Genomic DNA, 19585 nt, shown 5'->3' on the forward strand with positions numbered 1-19585 from the left:
CATGGGGGACTGACGCCACATCCCCCCACTGCCCTGGGTAACTGGAATACCAGGGTCCCTGCCCCCCTCCCGTCGAGGGCTGGAGCTGTACCACCCCCAACCCACCACCAGCATCTCCACCTCCCCCCCCCCCGCCAAAAGAGGCCTAAACGTCGCCTCACCAACCTGGGTGTGGGAAGCAGCTTGGTGGTAAGGCCCCCCTCCACCCATCGCGAGCCTAATTAGCTTTAAAGGGGGGAATCTGGAGGACACTGAGAGAAGCCAGGAAGACAGCTGGGTGCTCACAGATGCTAGGGAGAGTCGTATTTGGCGCAGGCCTTTAAAAAGGTACAACGGGGTGGGATGTTTAAAAAAAAAAAAAAAAGTATCTTTGCTACATAAGACGCACCGACATTTCCACCCACTTTTGGGTGGAAAAAAGTGTGTCTTATGGAGCGAAAAATACAGTAATATATATAAACGAAACCCTAAGGTTCAAGACTTTGCAAGCAGTACAACCCCAGAGAAATAGAAACAAATGCATTTCTTCCTGAACAATGCAAAATACTGCTCTCATTAATCACCTTTGAATAACAAAATTGTCAATGTCTCAAAAATAACCATCAACATTAACAAACTTTAAACATGCTTAATAGTGAAAGGTCAGACCCACAACTATAACTCTAGTGAAAATTCACAGTCAACTGTGTTTGGCAAATGGATGTCAAGTATCAATTTATAAGGATAACTTTTAAGCTTCTAAATTCAGTTTGACACAAATTTAGGAAGTCACCTTAGAATATGCCTCTCTGTATTATATACAAGTATTACAAAGAAATATGCACAGCCTTGTACAAGCAATTACTTTATGCATGTGTGTACTAGGGAAATTTGTTGTCTCCCTCCCTCCATGCTGTGACCTTCCTTCTGGCCTGCTCCTGCCTGGCCATTTTATGCTGTCTCTGTGTTATCTTTGGGCCGGCTCTCTCTTCTTCACTACTGCAGTGCACAAAGCCGCGGGCAGCGTCCCGCGCTTCATCTGGAAGCTTTCCCTCTGACATTGCGACGTCAGAGAGAAGGCTTCCAATTCAGGTGCAGGACGCCCGTAGGAGCCGCTGCCTGCGGCTTTGTGCACTGCAGCAGTGAAGAAGAGAGAGCCGGCCCAAAGATAACATTGTCTCGGGCCCAATGCACATGCCGGCCCTGTGGACCAGCAGGAAATGGACTGGGCTGCAGTTTGATACTATATCACCGGCATGCCATGCGGCCTTGTAGGCGGAGCCTGCATGTCCATTATAGCCGAACAAAACTACAGCTAAAAGTGGCTCTGGGGACCAAATTGGATGTCCGTTATATATTCGATGATTTTCTGCATGTTTATAAAGACGCACAGCCAGGACCAGTGGACCTCATCTGCTTTAGGCAAGGTTCCGTTATAACGAGATTATACTGTATTCAATAAAACTTGATTGAACTTTTAAAAGATCATTAAAACAATACATCAATGATTAAGAAAGAAGAACATATAAAGAAATAAAATTTTCACTTTGATTCTCAAGTCCACATTGTGAGACACATACTAATTTTAGAGTAAGCCAGTAAGCCAACACAATCATACTTCCAACTAAGAAAATTATATCATCCTAAAATTGCTGTCTCAGCCAAAAGGTTTTCCAAATGAACTAGATCAATACAAATATAACTACTGCATTTTCTAATGTGACCAGACATTTACATGGAAATCCTTTAAAACTCTAGGACCCTCTTTTACTAGGGTACGCTAAGCATTTTAGCATGCACTAAATCAACGCATGTGCTAACCGCTAACGCGTCCATAGGATAATATGCACACATTAGCGTTTAGCGCATATTTAACGCATGCTGAAAAGCATAGCGCACCTTAGTAAAAGAGGGGGTAGGTTTTAAAGCCAAGAAAGCCTTTCTACATAGTTAGCCTTGTCATATCAATGGAAATATTAATCTGCTGTCCACAAAAAAAGATTGTTCTTAGCAATATACAGTTTTTGAATAAACATTTTTGTATTTCTGTTTGAAAAATAACAAAGTTGCATGAGTTTCAGTATTATTTTGATATGATTCAAGAAATTTCGAAACATTCAAACTATGTAACTACAGCAATAGTGTCCATAGCCCCTTCATTAGCATGACTTTGTGTAGCTCCTTTAGGAATACAGGAAAACAATGTTACGATTATGTATTGGTAGTATTTGTCTAAATCTTTTCAGGGTCATTGGTTTCTGTGGGCTGCTTCAGCTTCTTGGAGGAGGTTTTGGGAGTAGAGGTAAATGGACTTTATTTGGTGGGTATGCCCTAAGGCTAAATCTTTTGAAAAAGTATGCAATTTCAGATTAAATTGTATACAGGACTTCAGGACTTCATGGGATCTGAGGCAAATACCAGATTTCAATATAGCACAAACCATTCTGGTTAGGTGTATTGCCTGAATGCAGTCAAATTAACATTGGCAGCTGCTCTAAAGGAGGGAAAATAGCCTTTTGTTTGTGCATAACTTACCAAACTTCATTATATGTCTAAGATGGTGCTTCAGCTGCACAGTATAGGAAATTTGGTCTTGTCTTTCAGTTTCGGTTCTCGTGTGATTTCAGGAGCAAGAAATTCCGGATGCAATTTCTAGGCGCCATGGTGACCTGGTGCCTGGGATTTATCAAGCCCTGGCATAAATTATGTACTGCTGTTTTAAATAGTTTTATTTGTGGTTATTTTCCTCTCAGGGGCTGTTACCTGTTCTTATTAGTGCTCTTCTTTTCAGGGTTTGTTATCTGTTACTACTGGGAATAAGATCTTGAGTAAATTTCAGGTGAGGAGCAGAGTCCCCCAGGGATTGGTGCTTTCAGCGTTACTATTCAATATTTATATGGCCACAATTGGTCAGTTATTTCAATCTTTAGGGGTTGAATACCGCATATATGCGGATGATATCTTTTTCTTTGCAGTGTGTGAATGGGGGGGGGGGGGGTTTGGAGAAACTGATGAGTGAAATTACTGGATGGATGGAAAGGCAAGACTTGAGATTGAATGTAGAAAAGACAGGTAATGTTTGTGAGTAAATCTTACTGGGTCAACTGGCCAAAAACATTAAAAGTGATAGATGAGGTATTGCTGGTAAGGGAGTCAACGGCAGTCTTAGGAGTAACACTGGACCTAGGACTTACAATGAGTTGTCAAATAGTAAAGACAGTGCAAGTATGCTTTGCCACAGATACATTTACTGTATTGTTTAAAACTAATACTGTCACCAGTTGACTTTTGTGCTTTTGTACAAGAAACGATTTTGTCGCAGCTGGACTACTGCAATGTCCTGTACCTGGGAATGACTAAAACTAGGTGCAGGGCATTGTAGGTGATCCAGAATGCCGTGGCTAGATTGATAACTGGAACACCAAGATATGAACATATTATCCTATATCTCCGACAACTGCATTGGCTACCAGTTGTATTTAGAATCCAATACAAAGCAATTATGCTATGTCATCAATTTTTATATGGCATGATTCCCAAATTTTTTAAGAGTTTGATGTCTGGTTACCAACCATCAAAATCATTGCGCTCAGAAAACTCAGCACTGTTGAAAACAAAGGCCAGTCCCAAGTATGTGGAAATGACTGCTATGAGCTTTTCATGTGCAGGAGTAAAAACTGTGGAATGGCCTTGTTGATGAAATTTGGAAATGTGAGGATAGGAATTCATTCAGGAAATTGCTGAAAATGCAATTGTTGATGCATTTCTTTGAGCATTTGACCTATTGCAAGGATTGAATCTTTCTGCTTTTGTTTTTATCTATTCTGACCTGTTTCAATATTTTATGTATGTAATTTTATTGTAAACCGTTTTAGAATAAAATAGTATAGAAATTTTTAAAATAAATAAATACTAGTACCGAAGTCTGTAAAACTTTCTAAAAATATTGGACTCACCGATTCAATGAGTCCTGACTTCTGACATACCTCTGAGCGTTCCAAAGTAGAAGCAATGATGGTGGTGACTGGCTTGGTAGAAGCAATGTGGTGAACATGCTTCTCCTGGTTTGCCCCGCCGGGGCGTTCCATCTGCTGCACCACTGATTCTACCAAGCTGATCACTGCCATCACTGCTGCTACTTTAGGAGGCCCGGGGTGTGGGGTTGGTTGGAAGGTACTGCACAGGGGAATAGGAAGGATAGAAAGCTGCTTCATAGGGGGATAGGAGAGATGGAAAGCTGCTGCACATGGGGGGAGAGAGGAGAGAGGAAGAATTGGTGGACATGAAGGAAGGCAGGCAGAGATGCAATAGAGGTAGAAAGGGGTGAGAGGGAATATACTTCATATTGTGGAGTGGAGAGAGACATGCATGGAGAAGAGAGAGAGAGAGAGAAATGTTGGGACATAGGTTAGAGGGCAGGGAGAAAGAAATGATGCACATGATAATGGAGGAGAGGAAGGGAGAGATGCTGCATGGAGGGGAATAGAGAGATTTGACCCAGGGTACAAGGCAAAGAGAGAGAGATGGTAGACAGTGGGAAAGAAATGTTGCATATGGCAGTGGAAAGGAAGGTATAGAGATTGAAGATGGATGGTGAGCACAGAGAAAGAAGGAAATGTCAAATGGACAGGCTACCCTGGCGAGCAAGTTAACAGAATAATAATGATAACTTTATTTTTATATTTCGCAATACCACAAACAGGTCAGAGCGGTTTACAGAGGAAGAGACTATACAGACAGTGATAGTACAAAATATTACATTAGCATGGTAAGATTAATCAAATTTTTTCTGGAAGTGTTTTAGAAGTACATCAAGGCAGAAGTGGAGTCAGAGAAATTTATCATAGAAATAAGTTTTGATTGACTTCCTAAAAGCTTGGTAAGAAAGAAGACAAATAGAAACCAGAGCCTGGGACCAACATGATTTGAATAATTAAATGACTAGATGACAAAAAGTAGAATAAAATATTTTAATCACAAAATAGAAAATAAAATTGTCAGATTTGAAATGTGTATCCTGCCAGAGCTGGTGTTAGATAGCAAGCATGAGCTAGGACCTAAAAGAGAGGAAAAGTCTTTTTTGTTTGTTTTGTTTTCAGTACAGCGCTGGCGTGGGGCTGGAGAGAGCAAAGGAGGATGGGGTGAGCGAAGAGGCTATAAAATAAACCTGCCATGACGTTTTGGAAGAAACACCTTATTGGGTGTGAAAATTTAATTGAATCAACAAATCAATTCAATAGGCCAAATTGAATAAAAAAATTTGTCCCTGAATTGGGCAGCATTAGTAGGGAGAGACAGTCTCATCCCTTGCTCTAAACGTAATCTTTAAATTGATCTTTGTTATGAATATTCCTTTATTTTGAATTTTTAACTTTTGTTAAAAGAAGATTTTTGAAGTTTTTTTAATCTTTGTGGAATAAATATTAAAAATTTGTATTGACATTTGTAGTTGGTTTAGAATATATGTTCTTATAAACGGATTCTAAGGGGCTCATAACCAAAAGAAAAAAAACGTCTAAAAAGTGGCCTAAATGGCTACTTGGACGATCAAAAAGCCTGATCGTCCAAGTACCCATAATCAAAGCTAGTTTTAGACGTATCTAAAACCAGCTTAGGCCTTTCCCCTGCCTCTAAACACAGAGAGAAAAGAGGCGTTTTTAGAGGAGGGGAAAGGGCGGGAGGAGGGCCGACCTAGACCTAGGCGTGCAGCAGGTATAACCAAAACTTTAGGCAGGTTGCCTAGTCGGCACTTATACGTTTTGACTTAGACCAAGTCAAAACAGGTATAAGTGCTGAAAAGGGGCCGCTGAGCTGATCGTGGCTGGTGCGATCAGTTCAGCGGCCCGGCAACCTCCCCCCCTTCCCCCACCGCAACCATCGTGGCAGGAGAGATGCCTCATCTCCCATACCGCGATGCGATCACCCCTCTACCTGAACTGCTGCAACCCATGGCAGGAGAGATGCCCAATCTCTCCTGCCGCGGGTTGTGGCAGTTCGGGTAGAGGAATGATCGCATCGCGGCAAGGGAGATGGCCAATCTCTCCTGCCGCGATACATCACCCCCCCACACACACACTATCGGGGCAGGAGGGAGCACAAGCCCTCCTGCCCCGCGGCCCCCCCGATTACATTTGGGGCAGGAGGGAGCCCAAGCTCTCCTGCCCCACGATCTCTAATCCCCCCTCCCGAGTCCGATGGGGCCAGAAGGGAGCCCAAGCCCTCATGGCCACGCGACCCCCACCCCCTATAAGATCGGGCAGGAGGGAGCCCAACCCCTCCTACCCAGGTGGACTTCCATCCCCACTAAAATACAGGCAGGAGGGATCCCAGGCCCTCCTGCCCTCAAATTGCCCCCCCATGACCGCTCCCCCCCGACCCCCCGATCGCCCCCCCGCCGACCCCCCCACGACCCCCCCTACCTCCAATCCCACCCTCCATACCTTGTCAACATTGGCTGGATGCATGGGTGCCAAGCCCGCCTGTCCGGCAGACCAGCCGGCTCCGGAATGGGGCCGGATTGGCCCAGGTGGCTTACACCCCGCCCACAGGTGGGGCCTGAGGCACCTGGGCCAACCAGAATAGGCCCGGGAGCCTTAGGCTCCTCCTGTGGGCGGGGCCTTAGGCTCATGGGCCATGGGCCTAAGGCCCCGCCCACAGGAGGAGCCTAAGGCTCCCGGGCCTTTTCTAGTTGGCCCAGGCGCCTCAGGTTTAAGCCGCCTGGGCCAATCCGTCCTCATTCCAGAGCCGACTGGCCTGCCGGATGGGCGGGCTTGGCACCCGTCCATCCGGCCAACGTTGACAAGGTATGGAGGGTGGGATAGGGGGTAGGGAGGGTCGGGGGGTTCACGGGGGGGGGGGGTTTGGAGGGGGTGCGGTCGTGGGGGGGCGATTTGAGGGCAGTTGGGCCTGGGATCCCTCCTGCTCGTATTTTAGTGGGGGTGGGGATAGGGGGTCCACCTGGGCAGGAGGGGTTGGGCTCCCTTCTTCCCGTTCTTGTAGGGGGTGGGGGTTGCGTGGCCAGGAGGGCTTGGGCTCCCTCCTGGCCCCATCGGACTCGGGGGGGGGGGGGGATTGCGGGGCAAGAGTGCTTGGGCTCCCTCTTGCCCCGATCTTCATTGGGGGTTCGCGGGTGCCGTGGGGCAAGAGGGCTTGGACTCCCTCTGCCCCAATATCGTCGGGGAGGTCGGGGGTGCCGCGGGCAAGAGGGCTTGAACTCCCTCTTGCCCCGATGGTGTGGGTGTGTGTGTGTGGGGGGGGGGGGGGTGGATTCTGTAACTGGTGTTGTTTTTGACAGACACCGGTTAGGAATCCAGCTTTTAGGCGAAGGACTGGCTCCTCCTTTGCCTAAAAGCTCTTGTTTTGGACGTTTGGGGCTTAGGCTTTTTTTTGGTTGATTATAGGGTATAAGTTTAGACATAGTGGTGGTCTGGGCGTTTAAACAGCTGAACGTAGAGGCAGTCCATTATCAATAAAACCCTCCTTTTGGATGTTTTTTTTGATTATGGACATTTTCCCTGCTTCTACTTTCAACGTTTAAGGCCTTAGGCCAAAAGGGGACTTAGACGTTTTTTTTTTATTATGCCCCTCCACGTGTTTACATAAATTGAGGTTTCCTTAGTGTATATTTTAGGGGTTCCACCATAGTAAAAATGTTTTGAAATCCCTGTTTTAGTATGTGTTTGTTAGGACTGGGATACCGAGAAAGGAGTGAGCATGTATTATAGGAGCTACGCTAGATTAGAAAAAAAAAAAGATTTTAATGTTGGAGCAGGGTTTTTTTCTATCCCTTATGGAGTAGGATATCTCAGTCAACAGTAACCAGCGTGCTCATCCAGTAAATGGTGAAATGAAACCAGGAGTCTCTTCCTGTCAAAATAGCCTTTGTTTGATAATTGTTAAAATTTGCACTAGCTAACAGGAAGCCCCCCCCCCACACATTTTTATTCTGTTTTGAAAAAAAAAATGTCAAAAATGATAGCCCCCTTCCCACAACATGGTTTATAACACAGCTGCTTAGTATTGTGGTGGCACAAAGATCTTTTTATTATGAGAACGAAAAACCTACAAAAATGCATTGTGTTGGAATGTGGTTCAGATTTTTGTTTTTAGTTGCAGATGTATTTTCTGGCACTGATGAATCCAGCGTCATGTTAGACTTTGAAATGCGAAACCTGTTACCAAGCAAGATGATACAAAAGCTGATTTAATAAAGTTATTCATTATAGGGTAAGAATATAAAAATCTAATGAGGAATTCTTATAAGTCAATAAAACGAGATGATATAGAGAATCTTAACAAGTATATATCTGTGTGTGTGCTGTGTATATGTTATTTCTGAGGCAGATGGTAGATTCATGTAGTGGAGAAATTGCAGGAGGGTAATTTGGGAGACAGGGCAGTTTGGGGCATGCTGAGAAGTTGTGTCAGGTCATTTTGAGATATGGGTGCAGTTAGCAGGGGGATAGCTTTTGAGATTGGAGCAGTTTGTGGATAGTAGGTTTTTTTGGGATGGGGCAGTTTGAGGGTAGAAAGAGAATTTGCAGGGGGTAGAGCAGTTTTTAGAAGGTGGGGTTGTGTGTCAGTGGTGGGCAGTTTGCTGGTGGAGCAGTTTGAGAAGGTTGGGAGAATGCAGAACAAGGAGAGGCAATTTAAAAGAAGTTCCTTAACTGCTATGGGGTGGTATATATTTCTATGCTATAGATACACATTGGGTTACTTCCAACTATCCAGAAAGGTAAAGCTTAGGTATATCTATAAGTTTGGATTGGTCTAGTTGCTCTAGCAGGATGATAAGCAAGGTGAAATTTATTTTTACTTGCTTATTTCTTTTCCTTGAATCCTGCTGGACCTGTTCAGCAGCTGCAATTTTTTTAATTTAATTTTTTTGCCTCTATGCCTGCTTTACGCTAAGTGTTCTATTTCAGAAATGATTGGTCTTACAGAGGGTTCTTTTGGTGAGGACCTTGTGTTTGGATCTCTAAATAAATTCATTTTCATTGGTTACCTTTAAATATTTCCACTTATCAAGGATACTGATAAGTTTAATGCTGCATTACTTCTTATATTGATAATGCCACTAGAAAATTTTAGATTTTCTGCGTCTTGTCTACTAGTAGGGTGACAGCCCATTGGTCTAGGCTAGTCTAGCAGGATTCAAGAAAAGGAAATTAAAAGGTGAGGACAAATTTCACTTCAAGCAGTTAATCCAAAACATGGCCGCACAGCTTTTGGTTGGAAAGAAGGCAAATGACTGTTTCCCCTATAACTGGCTACCAATAGAGAGCAGAGTTTCTTTTAAAATATTTTATTTGTCTAGTACACCAAATCATGAGAGGGGGGGGGGGGGTCACAATATCTCTTAAATTTCTTAAAAGCATATTTTCTGATAGAATATTAGCATGAGTATACCTGGCACCACATTTAATGGGGTGGGTATTTTTTCAATTTCTTGGCTTTTTTCTCCATGAAATTCTGATGGATAATTTTTGAATGTCTTGTTTCTTTGAATTTTATGCTTTTACTAAGCAGTGCTAAAAAGTGACCTCTGCTAGTCATTACACAGGTCTTTCCTATGCACTATGACTGCTTTTAGTGCTGCGGGTAAATGGCTGATTTTTCCATTACTAATTTTCCCATTAATAATAATAATAATAATCATAATATCTTTATTTATATCCCATCATACCTTTTCAGTTCAAGACGGTATACAACAAGAACAACAAGAGATTCTGTAAGGACAGCGAGGTAACATCAGTTAGAATTGAGAAGGTGAGGAAGATAGTTGAGTGAACGGGATGGTAGGGTAGGATGAGGGAGCGTATAAGAAGAGGTAAGAGATGAGGGGAATTGAAGGATAAGATAAATTTGTCGAATAAGTGGGTTTTTAGTGATTTTCTGAATGAATGGTATGTTGGTGCATTCAGAATTAGGTTGCTTAAGGTGTTGTCCAGATCCCTGCTTGAAAGGATAGTGTCCTGTTGAAGAATCTTTTGAATTTGCATCCTTTGGGAGAAGAAAATGTGAACAATAAGGTTCTGCGAGAAAGGCGGAGTTTGTCCTGTAGAGTGAGGTTTTTCAGGAGGTAGGTGGGTGCGGTGCCGAGGAGGGTCTTGAAGCAAAGGCAACCAAATTAGAAGATTATTCTGGCCTCAATGGGTAGCCAGTGAAGTTTCTTGGAGTATGGGGTGATGTGGTTGAATTTTTTCAAGCCAAAGATGAGTCGGATGGCTGTGTTCTGGATGAGTCTCAGTTTCTTGATGGTTTTTTTGTGAGATCCTAGGTAGACTATGTTGCAGTAGTTCAGTGAGCTCAGGACTAGAGACTGGACTAACAGTCTGAAAGATGTGAAATCAAAATATGGTTTTAGTGTGTGTAGTGTAGTTTCTGTAATAAATGGAAGCATTTTTTGATTAGGATGTTGGTATGGGCTTCGTGTATCAATTGCTGATCTAGGGTGACTCCTAGGATTTTGATGGTAGGATTATTTGGGAAGTCCGTTCCATTTAGGTTGATAGCCAATTCTATTGGTTTGTTTGTTGGGGAGGCCATAAATATCTTGGTCTTTTCTGGGTTTAGCTTTAGTTTGGAGTTAGTTGACCATTGTTCTACGTGGTTGATGATTGATGAGGTGAAGTGTCTGGTTTCAGATGACAGTGTTGAGATGGAGACGATGATCGTGATGTCATCCACGTAGATGTATGATTGGAGGTTCAGTTTGGAAAGTTCCTGGCCTAAGGAGGACATGTATAGGCTAAATAGGGTGGGTGACAAAGGGGAGCCTTGGGGGACACCACAGGTGTTGGTCTAGATCTGGGAGTAGGTTTGCTCACTGGTGAGTTGGTAGGATCGGTTTCTTAGGAAGCCTCTAAACCAGTTGAGTACATGGTCTGAGATACCTATGGCGTCTAGCTGGTTGAATAGGATGTCATGGTCCACCTAGTCGAAGGCGCTGCTAAGGTCAAATTGGAGTATTAGTGCGTGTTTCCCTGAGCTGACTAGTTGTGCGATGTGATCAATGATGGAGGCTAAGGCTTTTTCGGTGCTGTGGTGTGAGCAGAATCCTGATTTGTATTCGTGAAGTAATGAGAATTTATTTAGGTAGTTCGTAAGGGTGGCATTGATTAGACTTTCCATCACTTTGGTGAAGAGGGGAATGTTGGCTACTGGTCTGTAGTTAGATGTTGTTGATATGGGGGTCTTTGCAGTTCTTTACAATGGGCAAGATGAGAATGTGGCCAAGAAAGGTTGGGAATTCACCTTTTGCCATTAGATGAGTGATCCAGTCGAAGAGCATGGGGTGGGGGCTGCTCTCATGATGGTGGGTGGGTAGTTGTCTAGGCGACAGAATGTTTTGAAACATAGAAACATAGAAATAGACGGCAGATAAGGGCCCACGGCCCATCTAGTCTGCCCACCTTAATGTCCCTCCCCTACCTTTGCCCTGTGAATAGATCCCATGTGCAGATCCCATTTGGCCTTAAAATCAGGCACGCTGCTGGCCTCAATCACCTGTAGTGGAAGACTATTCCAGCGATCAACCACTCTTTCAGTGAAAAAGAATTTCCTGGTGTCACCTCGTAGTTTCCCGCCCCTGATTTTCAACGGATGCCCTCTTGTTGTCGTGGGACCCTTGAAAAAGAAGATATCTTCCTCCGCCTCGATGCGGCCCGTAAGATACTTGAACGTCTCGATCGAGTATAGCTGTAATTTGTCAAGCCGTTTTTCGTATGGTAGATCCTTGAGTCCCGAGACCATCCGGGTGGCCATTCTTTGCACCAACTCCAGTCTCAGCAAATCCTTGCGATAATGCGGCCTCCAGAATTGCACACAGTATTCCAGGTGGGGCCTCACCATGGATCTATACAATGGCATAATGACTTCCGCCTTACGACTGACGAAACCCCTTCGTATGCAGCCCATGATTTGTCTTGCCTTGGACGAAGCCTGCTCCACTTGATTGGCAGACTTCATGTCCTCACTGACGATTACCCCCAAGTCTCGTTCTGCTACCGTTTTTGCTAGGATCTCGCCATTAAGGGTATAAGACTTGCATGGATTCTGGCTACCCAGGTGCATAACTTTGCATTTTTTGGCATTGAAGTTGAGTTGCCATGTCCTAGACCATCGCTCCAGTAGGAGTAGGTCGTGCATCATGTTGTCAGGCACTGAATCTTCGTCTGTTGTGCATTTGCCCACTACATTACTCAGTTTGGCGTCATCGGCGAATAATGTTATTTTACCTCGAAGCCCTTCTGCCAAGTCTCTTATAAAGATGTTGAATAGGATTGGGCCCAAGACTGAGCCCTGTGGTACTCCACTAATCACCTCCGTCATTTCGGAGGGGGTGCCGTTCACCACCACCCTTTGGAGCCTACCTCCAAGCCAGCTCCCAACCCATTTCGTCAATGTGTTACCTAATCCTATAGAACTCATCTTGCTCAGTAACCTGCGGTGTGGTACGCTATCGAATGCTTTGCTAAAGTCCAGGTACACGATGTCCAGGGACTCCCCAATATCCAGCTTCCCCGTTACCCAGTCAAAGAAGCTGATCAGGTTGGATTGGCAGGATCTCCCCTTAGTAAATCCATGTTGTCGGGGACCCCGTAGATTCTCCTCATCCAGGATCTTATCTAATTGGTGTTTGATTAGAGTTTCCATTAGTTTGCTCACTATTGATGTTAGACTCACTGGTCTGTAGTTTGCTGTCTCCATCTTTGAGCCTTTCTTGTGGAGTGGAATGACGTTAGCCGTCCTCCAGTCCAACGGGACGCTGACTGTACTAAGGGAGAGGTTGAAGAGCGCGGACAGTGGCTCCGCCAAGACATCACTCAGCTCCCTAAGCACCCTGGGGTGCAGGTTGTCCGGCCCCATTGCTTTGTTAACCTTGAGCTTTGACAGCTCACCGTAGACACTGCTGGGCGTAAACTCAAAGTTACTAAACGGGTCAACTGAGCCAACCCTTGTCTGTAGCTGAGGGCCGAGCCCTGGTGCTTCTCGGGTGAAGACTGAGCAGAAGTATTCATTTAATAGTTGGGCTTTTTCCGAATCCTTTTCCACATAGTCTCCGTCTGGTTTCCTAAGACGTACAATCCCGCCTGAGTTTTTTCTTCTATCACTGATATACCTGAAGAAGGATTTATCTCCCTTCTGGATATTCTTTGCTAGAGACTCCTCCATGAGGAATTTAGCCTCCCTGACTGCTGTTTTGACGGCTTTTGATTTGGCCAGGTAGTCTGCTCTAGAGTCCTGCTTCCCTGATTGTTTGTAAGAGATGAATGCTTTTTTCTTCTCCTTGATCAGGTCTGAGATCTCTGCAGTAAACCACTGTGGCTTATTGTTCCGTCGCCGTTTACTTACTGATTTTACATAGCGGTTTGTTGCTTCTTGTATGGTTGCTTTCAAAGTCGACCACATGTCTTCCACGTTATCGGTTTCTTCTTGGCTTTGTAGCGCCTGGTGAACGAAGTATCCCATTTCTTTGAAATTTGTGTCCTTGAATTTGAGGACTTTGGTTAGTGTAGTAGATTTAGTGAAACCTTTCCTGATATTGAACCATACCATGTTGTGGTCACTGGAGGCCAATGTGTCGCCCACCGAGACCTCTGTGACGCTTTCTCCATTGGTAAGTATCAGGTCCAGTATTGCCTGATCCCTTGTCGGTTCCAACACCAGTTGCCTGAGGCTTGCTCCTTTCATAGAGTTTAATAGCCTCCTGCTGCTGCCGGAAGCAGAGGTAAGTGTAACCCAATCCACATCAGGCATGTTGAAGTCACCTAGCAATACTGTGTCCCCACACAAGGTGATATTTTCTATATCTTCGATTATTTCCATATCCAGGTCATCCTGTTGTCTTGGGGGTCTGTAAATTACGCCAAGATACAAGCATTTGTCCTTTCCTCTGGCCAAATTAACCCAAAGGGATTCCCCAGTATACTGGACATCTGAGATTCTCGTGACCTTAATGTCATCTTTAGTATATAATGCTACACCCCCTCCCTTCCTACCCTCTCTGTCCCGGCGAAGCAAGTTGTAACCCGGTATGACCATGTCCCACCCGTGGGAGTCTGTGAGCCAGGTTTCGGATATCGCCACCACATCCAGGTCGGCATTCCTTATTTCTGTTTCCAATTCCAGGATCTTGTTTCCTAAACTGTGTGCGTTGACGTACATAGCCCTCCATGTTATATTTTTGTTATGTCTCAGTGGGGATATTCCTGTTTGAGCTATTTGAACACCTTTAGCATTGTTTGTGTTATTTGTGCTTTCCTGAGGCTCAGAACCACAATATGTACTCCCCATATACCCAGAACTACAGTGTGTACTCCCCCTAGACCCGGAATTACAATGTGACCCATAAATATGATGTGACCCTACTCCCGACTCAAAAGTGTGTGCACTCACCCCTGACCTAGAATTTCGGTGTCTACTTTCCTCAGCCTCATAAATGTATTGGCATTTTAGTTCGCCTGGTATGTTGTTTGTGCCTGTACCCTCCCCCGACTTACCTAGTTTAAAGCCCTGTGGAGTAGGCGGGCTAGGCGGTGTCCAAGGACATTCTTCCCTCTTCTGGTTAGGTGTAGCCCGTCGTGTCCCTGTAGTCCTTGCAATGCTTCTCCATGGTGCAGAAACCCGAAGTTCATCTCCTTGCACCATCCTCGCAGCCAGTCGTTCGCCCTTTTGGCGTATTTATTAAAGAGCTTGAGAAATAGGAACCAGTTGGGGGGTTCAAAATGGCTCCAGTTCATGTCTACCGGGATTGGATCATGGTGAGTGGTTGTAGTTGTTGGGGGGGGGGGGTGAGTTGGACGGTGGAGTCTGGAAGGAAGTTCTGAGATTGAGGATTTTTGACTTGAAGTGAAGAGCAAAGTTCTCAGCTGTTGGTAGATGTGTGGAGGAGGATCTTTTGTGGTGATCGATTTCAAGAAGTGAATTGATTAATTTGAAAAGTTCTTTGCTGTTGGTAGTGGGGGATCCTATTTTGTTAGAGTAGAAGATACGTCGTTTTTCCTTGGTGATTCTTTTGTACTCATGGATTTTGGCTCTCCATATTGCTTTATCCTCTTCCCTCTTTGTTTTTTTTCCAGATTCTTTCTAGTTGGCATGCTTTTCTTTTCAGTGAAGCTAGTTCCGTGTCAATAAGGTTTTATAGATGGTAAAGGGCTCACATGCTAATCCTGCACTAAGTTTGTGGATATGCCCACACTCTGCCACCAAACACACCCCAGCACTAAAGAAGTGTGTGTACATGCAAAAAGTACCATGAGATGCCCGAGCGTGTCCTGCAGTTGTCCGTTTTATCTTGAAGTAAGCATGTGTTAATGTTTACCACAGCTTAGTAAAAAGTTCCCTCAATTTTTTTCAAAAATGAATTTGGGGGGATAAGCCAAAAGCCTTTGATGGATGACATCGCTTGACATGTTGAAAATTTAGCTTCAGAAAAGTTCAGGATTCTGAGGATTTTTGGTTATGTCCTTCCTTCTGTTGTTGATTCAAATTCGTGACACCATATTTGCTTAATTGTTGTTTTTTTGTGTGTGTTAATATTAGGATTGGACCCACAAATGCTTCTTTTATATCTCTGGTCATGTGTAATTGCAGTGCACTAAGCAGAGAACCTTTGCAGTCTGTGAGCCTTTGTTAGAGAGTCATTGTCATTTGCTTTGTAGGTGAGGAATTATCTTGGTTTCCCTAAAAATATTAGGTATTGTTGTTATTCATCCAGGTTTTTAGTTCTTAAGGCTAAATAATGGGGTGGAGGTTAAGTACTGGTAGAGTAGAAGGATTTGAGTATATTGCTGTTAGTAGTAGTACTATTTATTTTAATTGATCTTTATTGTATAGTTTTAAATTTATCATATTGTAACCAATTTGATCTGGTGAGACGTGCACATAAATTGTTAGAAAAGATGTTACAATAGCATGAACGTTAAGCCTCACTGTGGATACTTGATAAATGTACCTATTTCATGCCTTATTCTATAAACGGCCTCTAAATGGGTAGATAACTAGGGAAATGGTGCCTACTGCATGTCAATCAAATTTAGGCGCTGTTTATAGAATCACACCTTAATTGAGTTAAGCGCCAGTGAGCATCTACAACTTAGGCGCCAGTAGGCCAGGGTTTTCCAGGCCTAAAATACTGGCACCTATGCCCAAATTCTGCCTCTAACCATGCTTACTTTTCATGTATGTGCTTCAGTCTAGACACGTGGAACTTAAATTAATCATTTTTTTCCAATATACATTACATTACATTCGTGATTTATATTCCGCCATTACCTTGCGGTTCAAGGCGGATTACATTAGAATTGTCGTGGTATTAGGAAATACAAGGGTTAGTTTGAACATTTTAGGTTTGCTAAGGAGTAGATAGTATTGTAGGTGAAGCTTGGGACTGATCTGGATGTGTTATATAGGTTTTATGTATTTTTTGAAGAGTAGGGTTTTTGTTTCTCTTTTTAAGGTTTTGTAATCTATAGTCGAAGACAGCAGATTGGTGAGTTGTCTGTCCAGTTTTGCTGCTCTGGTGGCCAGTAGGTTGTCATACAGTTTTCTTCGTTTGACATTTTTGGTTGGCGGGTGTGTGAATAGTGTGTGGGTTCTCCTGTGTCTGGTTGAGGTGGATTAAGTTAGTCAATTGTTCCAGTAGGTTGGGCTGTCTTCGTTTATAGCTTTAAATAGTAGGCAATGGAATTTGAAGTGTATTCTTGCCTGTATTGGGAGCCAGTGTGAGTCGTGGTATGACTCTGTGATGTGGTCATATTTTTTCAGTGAATAGATGAGTCTTAGGGCTGTGTTTAATTTTTATTATTTCAATCAAAATAAGTCATATACAGTGGAACAGCAAAAGTACACAAAGTTGTATATATTCTTGTAACCCCACATCTACCCATCCCCTAAACCCCCAACCCCATTCCCCCAACAAGAAAATGCATGATAGAAATGTTCAACTAACATAGAGCCGGGGAGGAGAGTGGAGCGGGAGACATTGACGTTGGGATTTTGCTGTGCTGTCGCTGCTGCCCCGCGGGTTTCCCTCCCGCTCCTTCTCGCTCTCGGTCTCCTCCCGCCCCATTCCCCTCTCCCCGCCCTCCCTTTCCCCGACATGGCCAAGAACACGCTGTCCTCGCGCTTCCGCAGGGTGGACATCGACGAGTTCGACGAGAATAAGTTCGTGGACGATCAGGAGGAGGCGGCGGAGCAGCAGGGACCAGATGAGGGCGAGGTGGACAGCATGCTCAGGCAAGGAGAAATGCTCAGAGCTTTTCAAGCAGCCTTAAGGAATTCCCCAGTTAACACGAAGAACCAAGCAGTAAAGGAACGCACCCAAGGAATAGTGCTCACATCCTTTAAAAGCAGCGAGATAGAACAGGCAGTAAGAACGCTAGACAGAAATGGTATTGACTTGTTAATGAAATACATTTATAAGGGATTTGAAAAACCAACAGAAAATAGCAGTGCGATATTACTGCTGTGGCATGAAAAGGTATTAGCATATGGTGGACTAGGCTCAATAGTACGAGTTCTTACAGCAAGGAAATCTGTTTAAAAGACTGTTTAACTTGAAGCAAAGGGAAAACGGTTTTGGACACAACTATGAAGAAGGAATTAAATGACTATTGACACATCTTTCTAGAGATTGCTATTAAAATTAAAATATTTTGGAAAAAAAAATGTTCAACTAACAAGAGTCATGTGGATAACAGTTGGGTAAGATAATACCCCTGATGCAAATCAGTGAATGATGGTGGCAGCGAAAGACAATGTACATTGTTTATATTTGTCCCAGATTTTTGCAAAATCCCACTAAATTATTAACATTAATAATTTTAAAACTGACTTTTAATGTCATTTTCAATTATCATGCATTCCATGTGGATATCAGCTAGGTGCCATTTGTAGAATCAGGGCCTTCCTGTCTTAACTGTTCTAAATAGCAAAACTACTTTACTACTGTAATGTTGAGCAATGATTAAAATCGAGAAACGTGATGGCAGATAAAGACTAAGTGGCCCATCCAGTCTGCCCATCCGCAGCATCCACTATCTCTTCTCCATAAGAAATCTCATGTGCCTGTCCCATGCTGTCTTGAATTCAGACAGCCTTTATCTGCACCACCTTTACCGGGAGACTATTCTATGCATCTATCACCCTTTCTGTAAAAAAATATTTCCTTAGATAGATTACCCCTAAGCCTATTGCTTCTTAACTTTATCCTGTGCACTCTCATTCTGGAGCATTCAAATGAAATAAACTTGTCTCATGCGCATTTATGCCACATAGGTATTTAAATGTCTCTATCATATCTCTTCTCTCCTGCCTTTCTGCCAAAGTATACATATTGAAATCTTTGTCTGTCCCCATACTCCTTATGGTGAAGACCACCGACAATTTTAGTAGCCTTCATCTGGACTGATTCCATCCTGTTTATATCTTTTTGACAGTGCGATCTCCAGGATTGTACACAATATTCTAAATGAGGTCCCACCAGAGTCTTATACAGGGGCATCAATACCTCCTCTTCCTTACTGGCCATTCCTCTTCCTATGCACCCTAGCATCCTTCTAGTTTTTGCCATTGCCTTTTCAACCTGTTTGGCCATCTTAAGATCATCACATACTATCGCAGCCAAGCCCCACTCCTCTTTCATTCACAAATGTTCCCTTGGGGTTTTGAAGCCCAAATACATGACCTTGCATTTATTAGCATTAAATCTTAGCTGCCAAATTTCAGACCAAGCTTCACTAGGTCCTTTCTCATGTTATTCACACCATCAGGGGTGTGTACTATATTGTAGATTTTGATATCATCCCCAAAGAGGCAAATCTTAGCTGCCAGTTCTTCAGCCGTATTACTTACAAACATGTTAAAAAGAACAGGCCCAAAAACCAAACCTTGAGGCACACCACTGGTGACACTAGGAGTGTATTTGGCTCAGAATTTGTCAATGAGTACTCAGATAGATTCCTTAGTTCATAAAAGTTTCTTCATATAGAAATTACAAGCAATCAAATCATATTTTAATAACTACTACTTTTAGTACAATGTTTGATTTTGAGTATTTTAGATTATTATATCATAATTTACTTAGCAGGCTATCAAAAAACCTTAGCATATTACGTATTATTCAAAATATGGCTGTTCGTTTAATTTTTTATTTGAAGACAGATCATGTGATACCTTATTATCAAAAACTTCACTGGCTTCCAGTTGAAGCAAGAGTGATGTTTAAATTTGGATGTATATGCCACAAGGTGACACATGGTCTAGCACTAGATTTTCTTGTAGACCAGTTTGTGTTTATAGTTTCTAGACATTCATTATTAAATTTTACACTGTTTTCTTTTCCATCTATAAAAGGTTGTTCTCCTAAAAGATATTTTCATAGATTAATGTCTTCCTAGGTTGTGACATGGGATAAGGAATTTTTAAACTATAGCCAGCTCTGTCTCATGCCAACATTTTAGGAAATTGTTGAAGACTTGGTGCTCCTTTTATTTAGGTGCGCTAAAGAAATTAGCGTACGCACAAAATTACCATGCGATAAACCCGCGCTAAGCTTCTAGAACTAACGCCAGCTCAATGCTGGCGTTAAGGTCTAGCGCAC

At 43.3% G+C, this 19585-nt stretch overlaps 2 protein-coding genes across 19 annotated transcripts in view; both read left to right on the forward strand.

Annotated features, from left to right (window-relative positions):
* Positions 1 to 19585, forward strand: part of CTBP1 (C-terminal binding protein 1) — a 646630-nt gene that overhangs the window by 410458 nt on the left and 216587 nt on the right. The gene's annotated exons all lie outside the window — the stretch shown is intronic.
* On the forward strand, positions 16994 to 17646 carry LOC117363573 (actin-related protein 2/3 complex subunit 5-like protein). Its single transcript, XM_033951552.1, has one exon. It carries the CDS (start codon positions 17084 to 17086, stop codon positions 17525 to 17527), a length of 444 nt encoding a protein of 147 aa, XP_033807443.1. The 5' UTR covers positions 16994 to 17083; the 3' UTR covers positions 17528 to 17646.

This window comes from Geotrypetes seraphini, chromosome 1 (genome assembly GCF_902459505.1).
Source record: "Geotrypetes seraphini chromosome 1, aGeoSer1.1, whole genome shotgun sequence".
Classification (NCBI taxonomy): domain Eukaryota; kingdom Metazoa; phylum Chordata; class Amphibia; order Gymnophiona; family Dermophiidae; genus Geotrypetes; species Geotrypetes seraphini.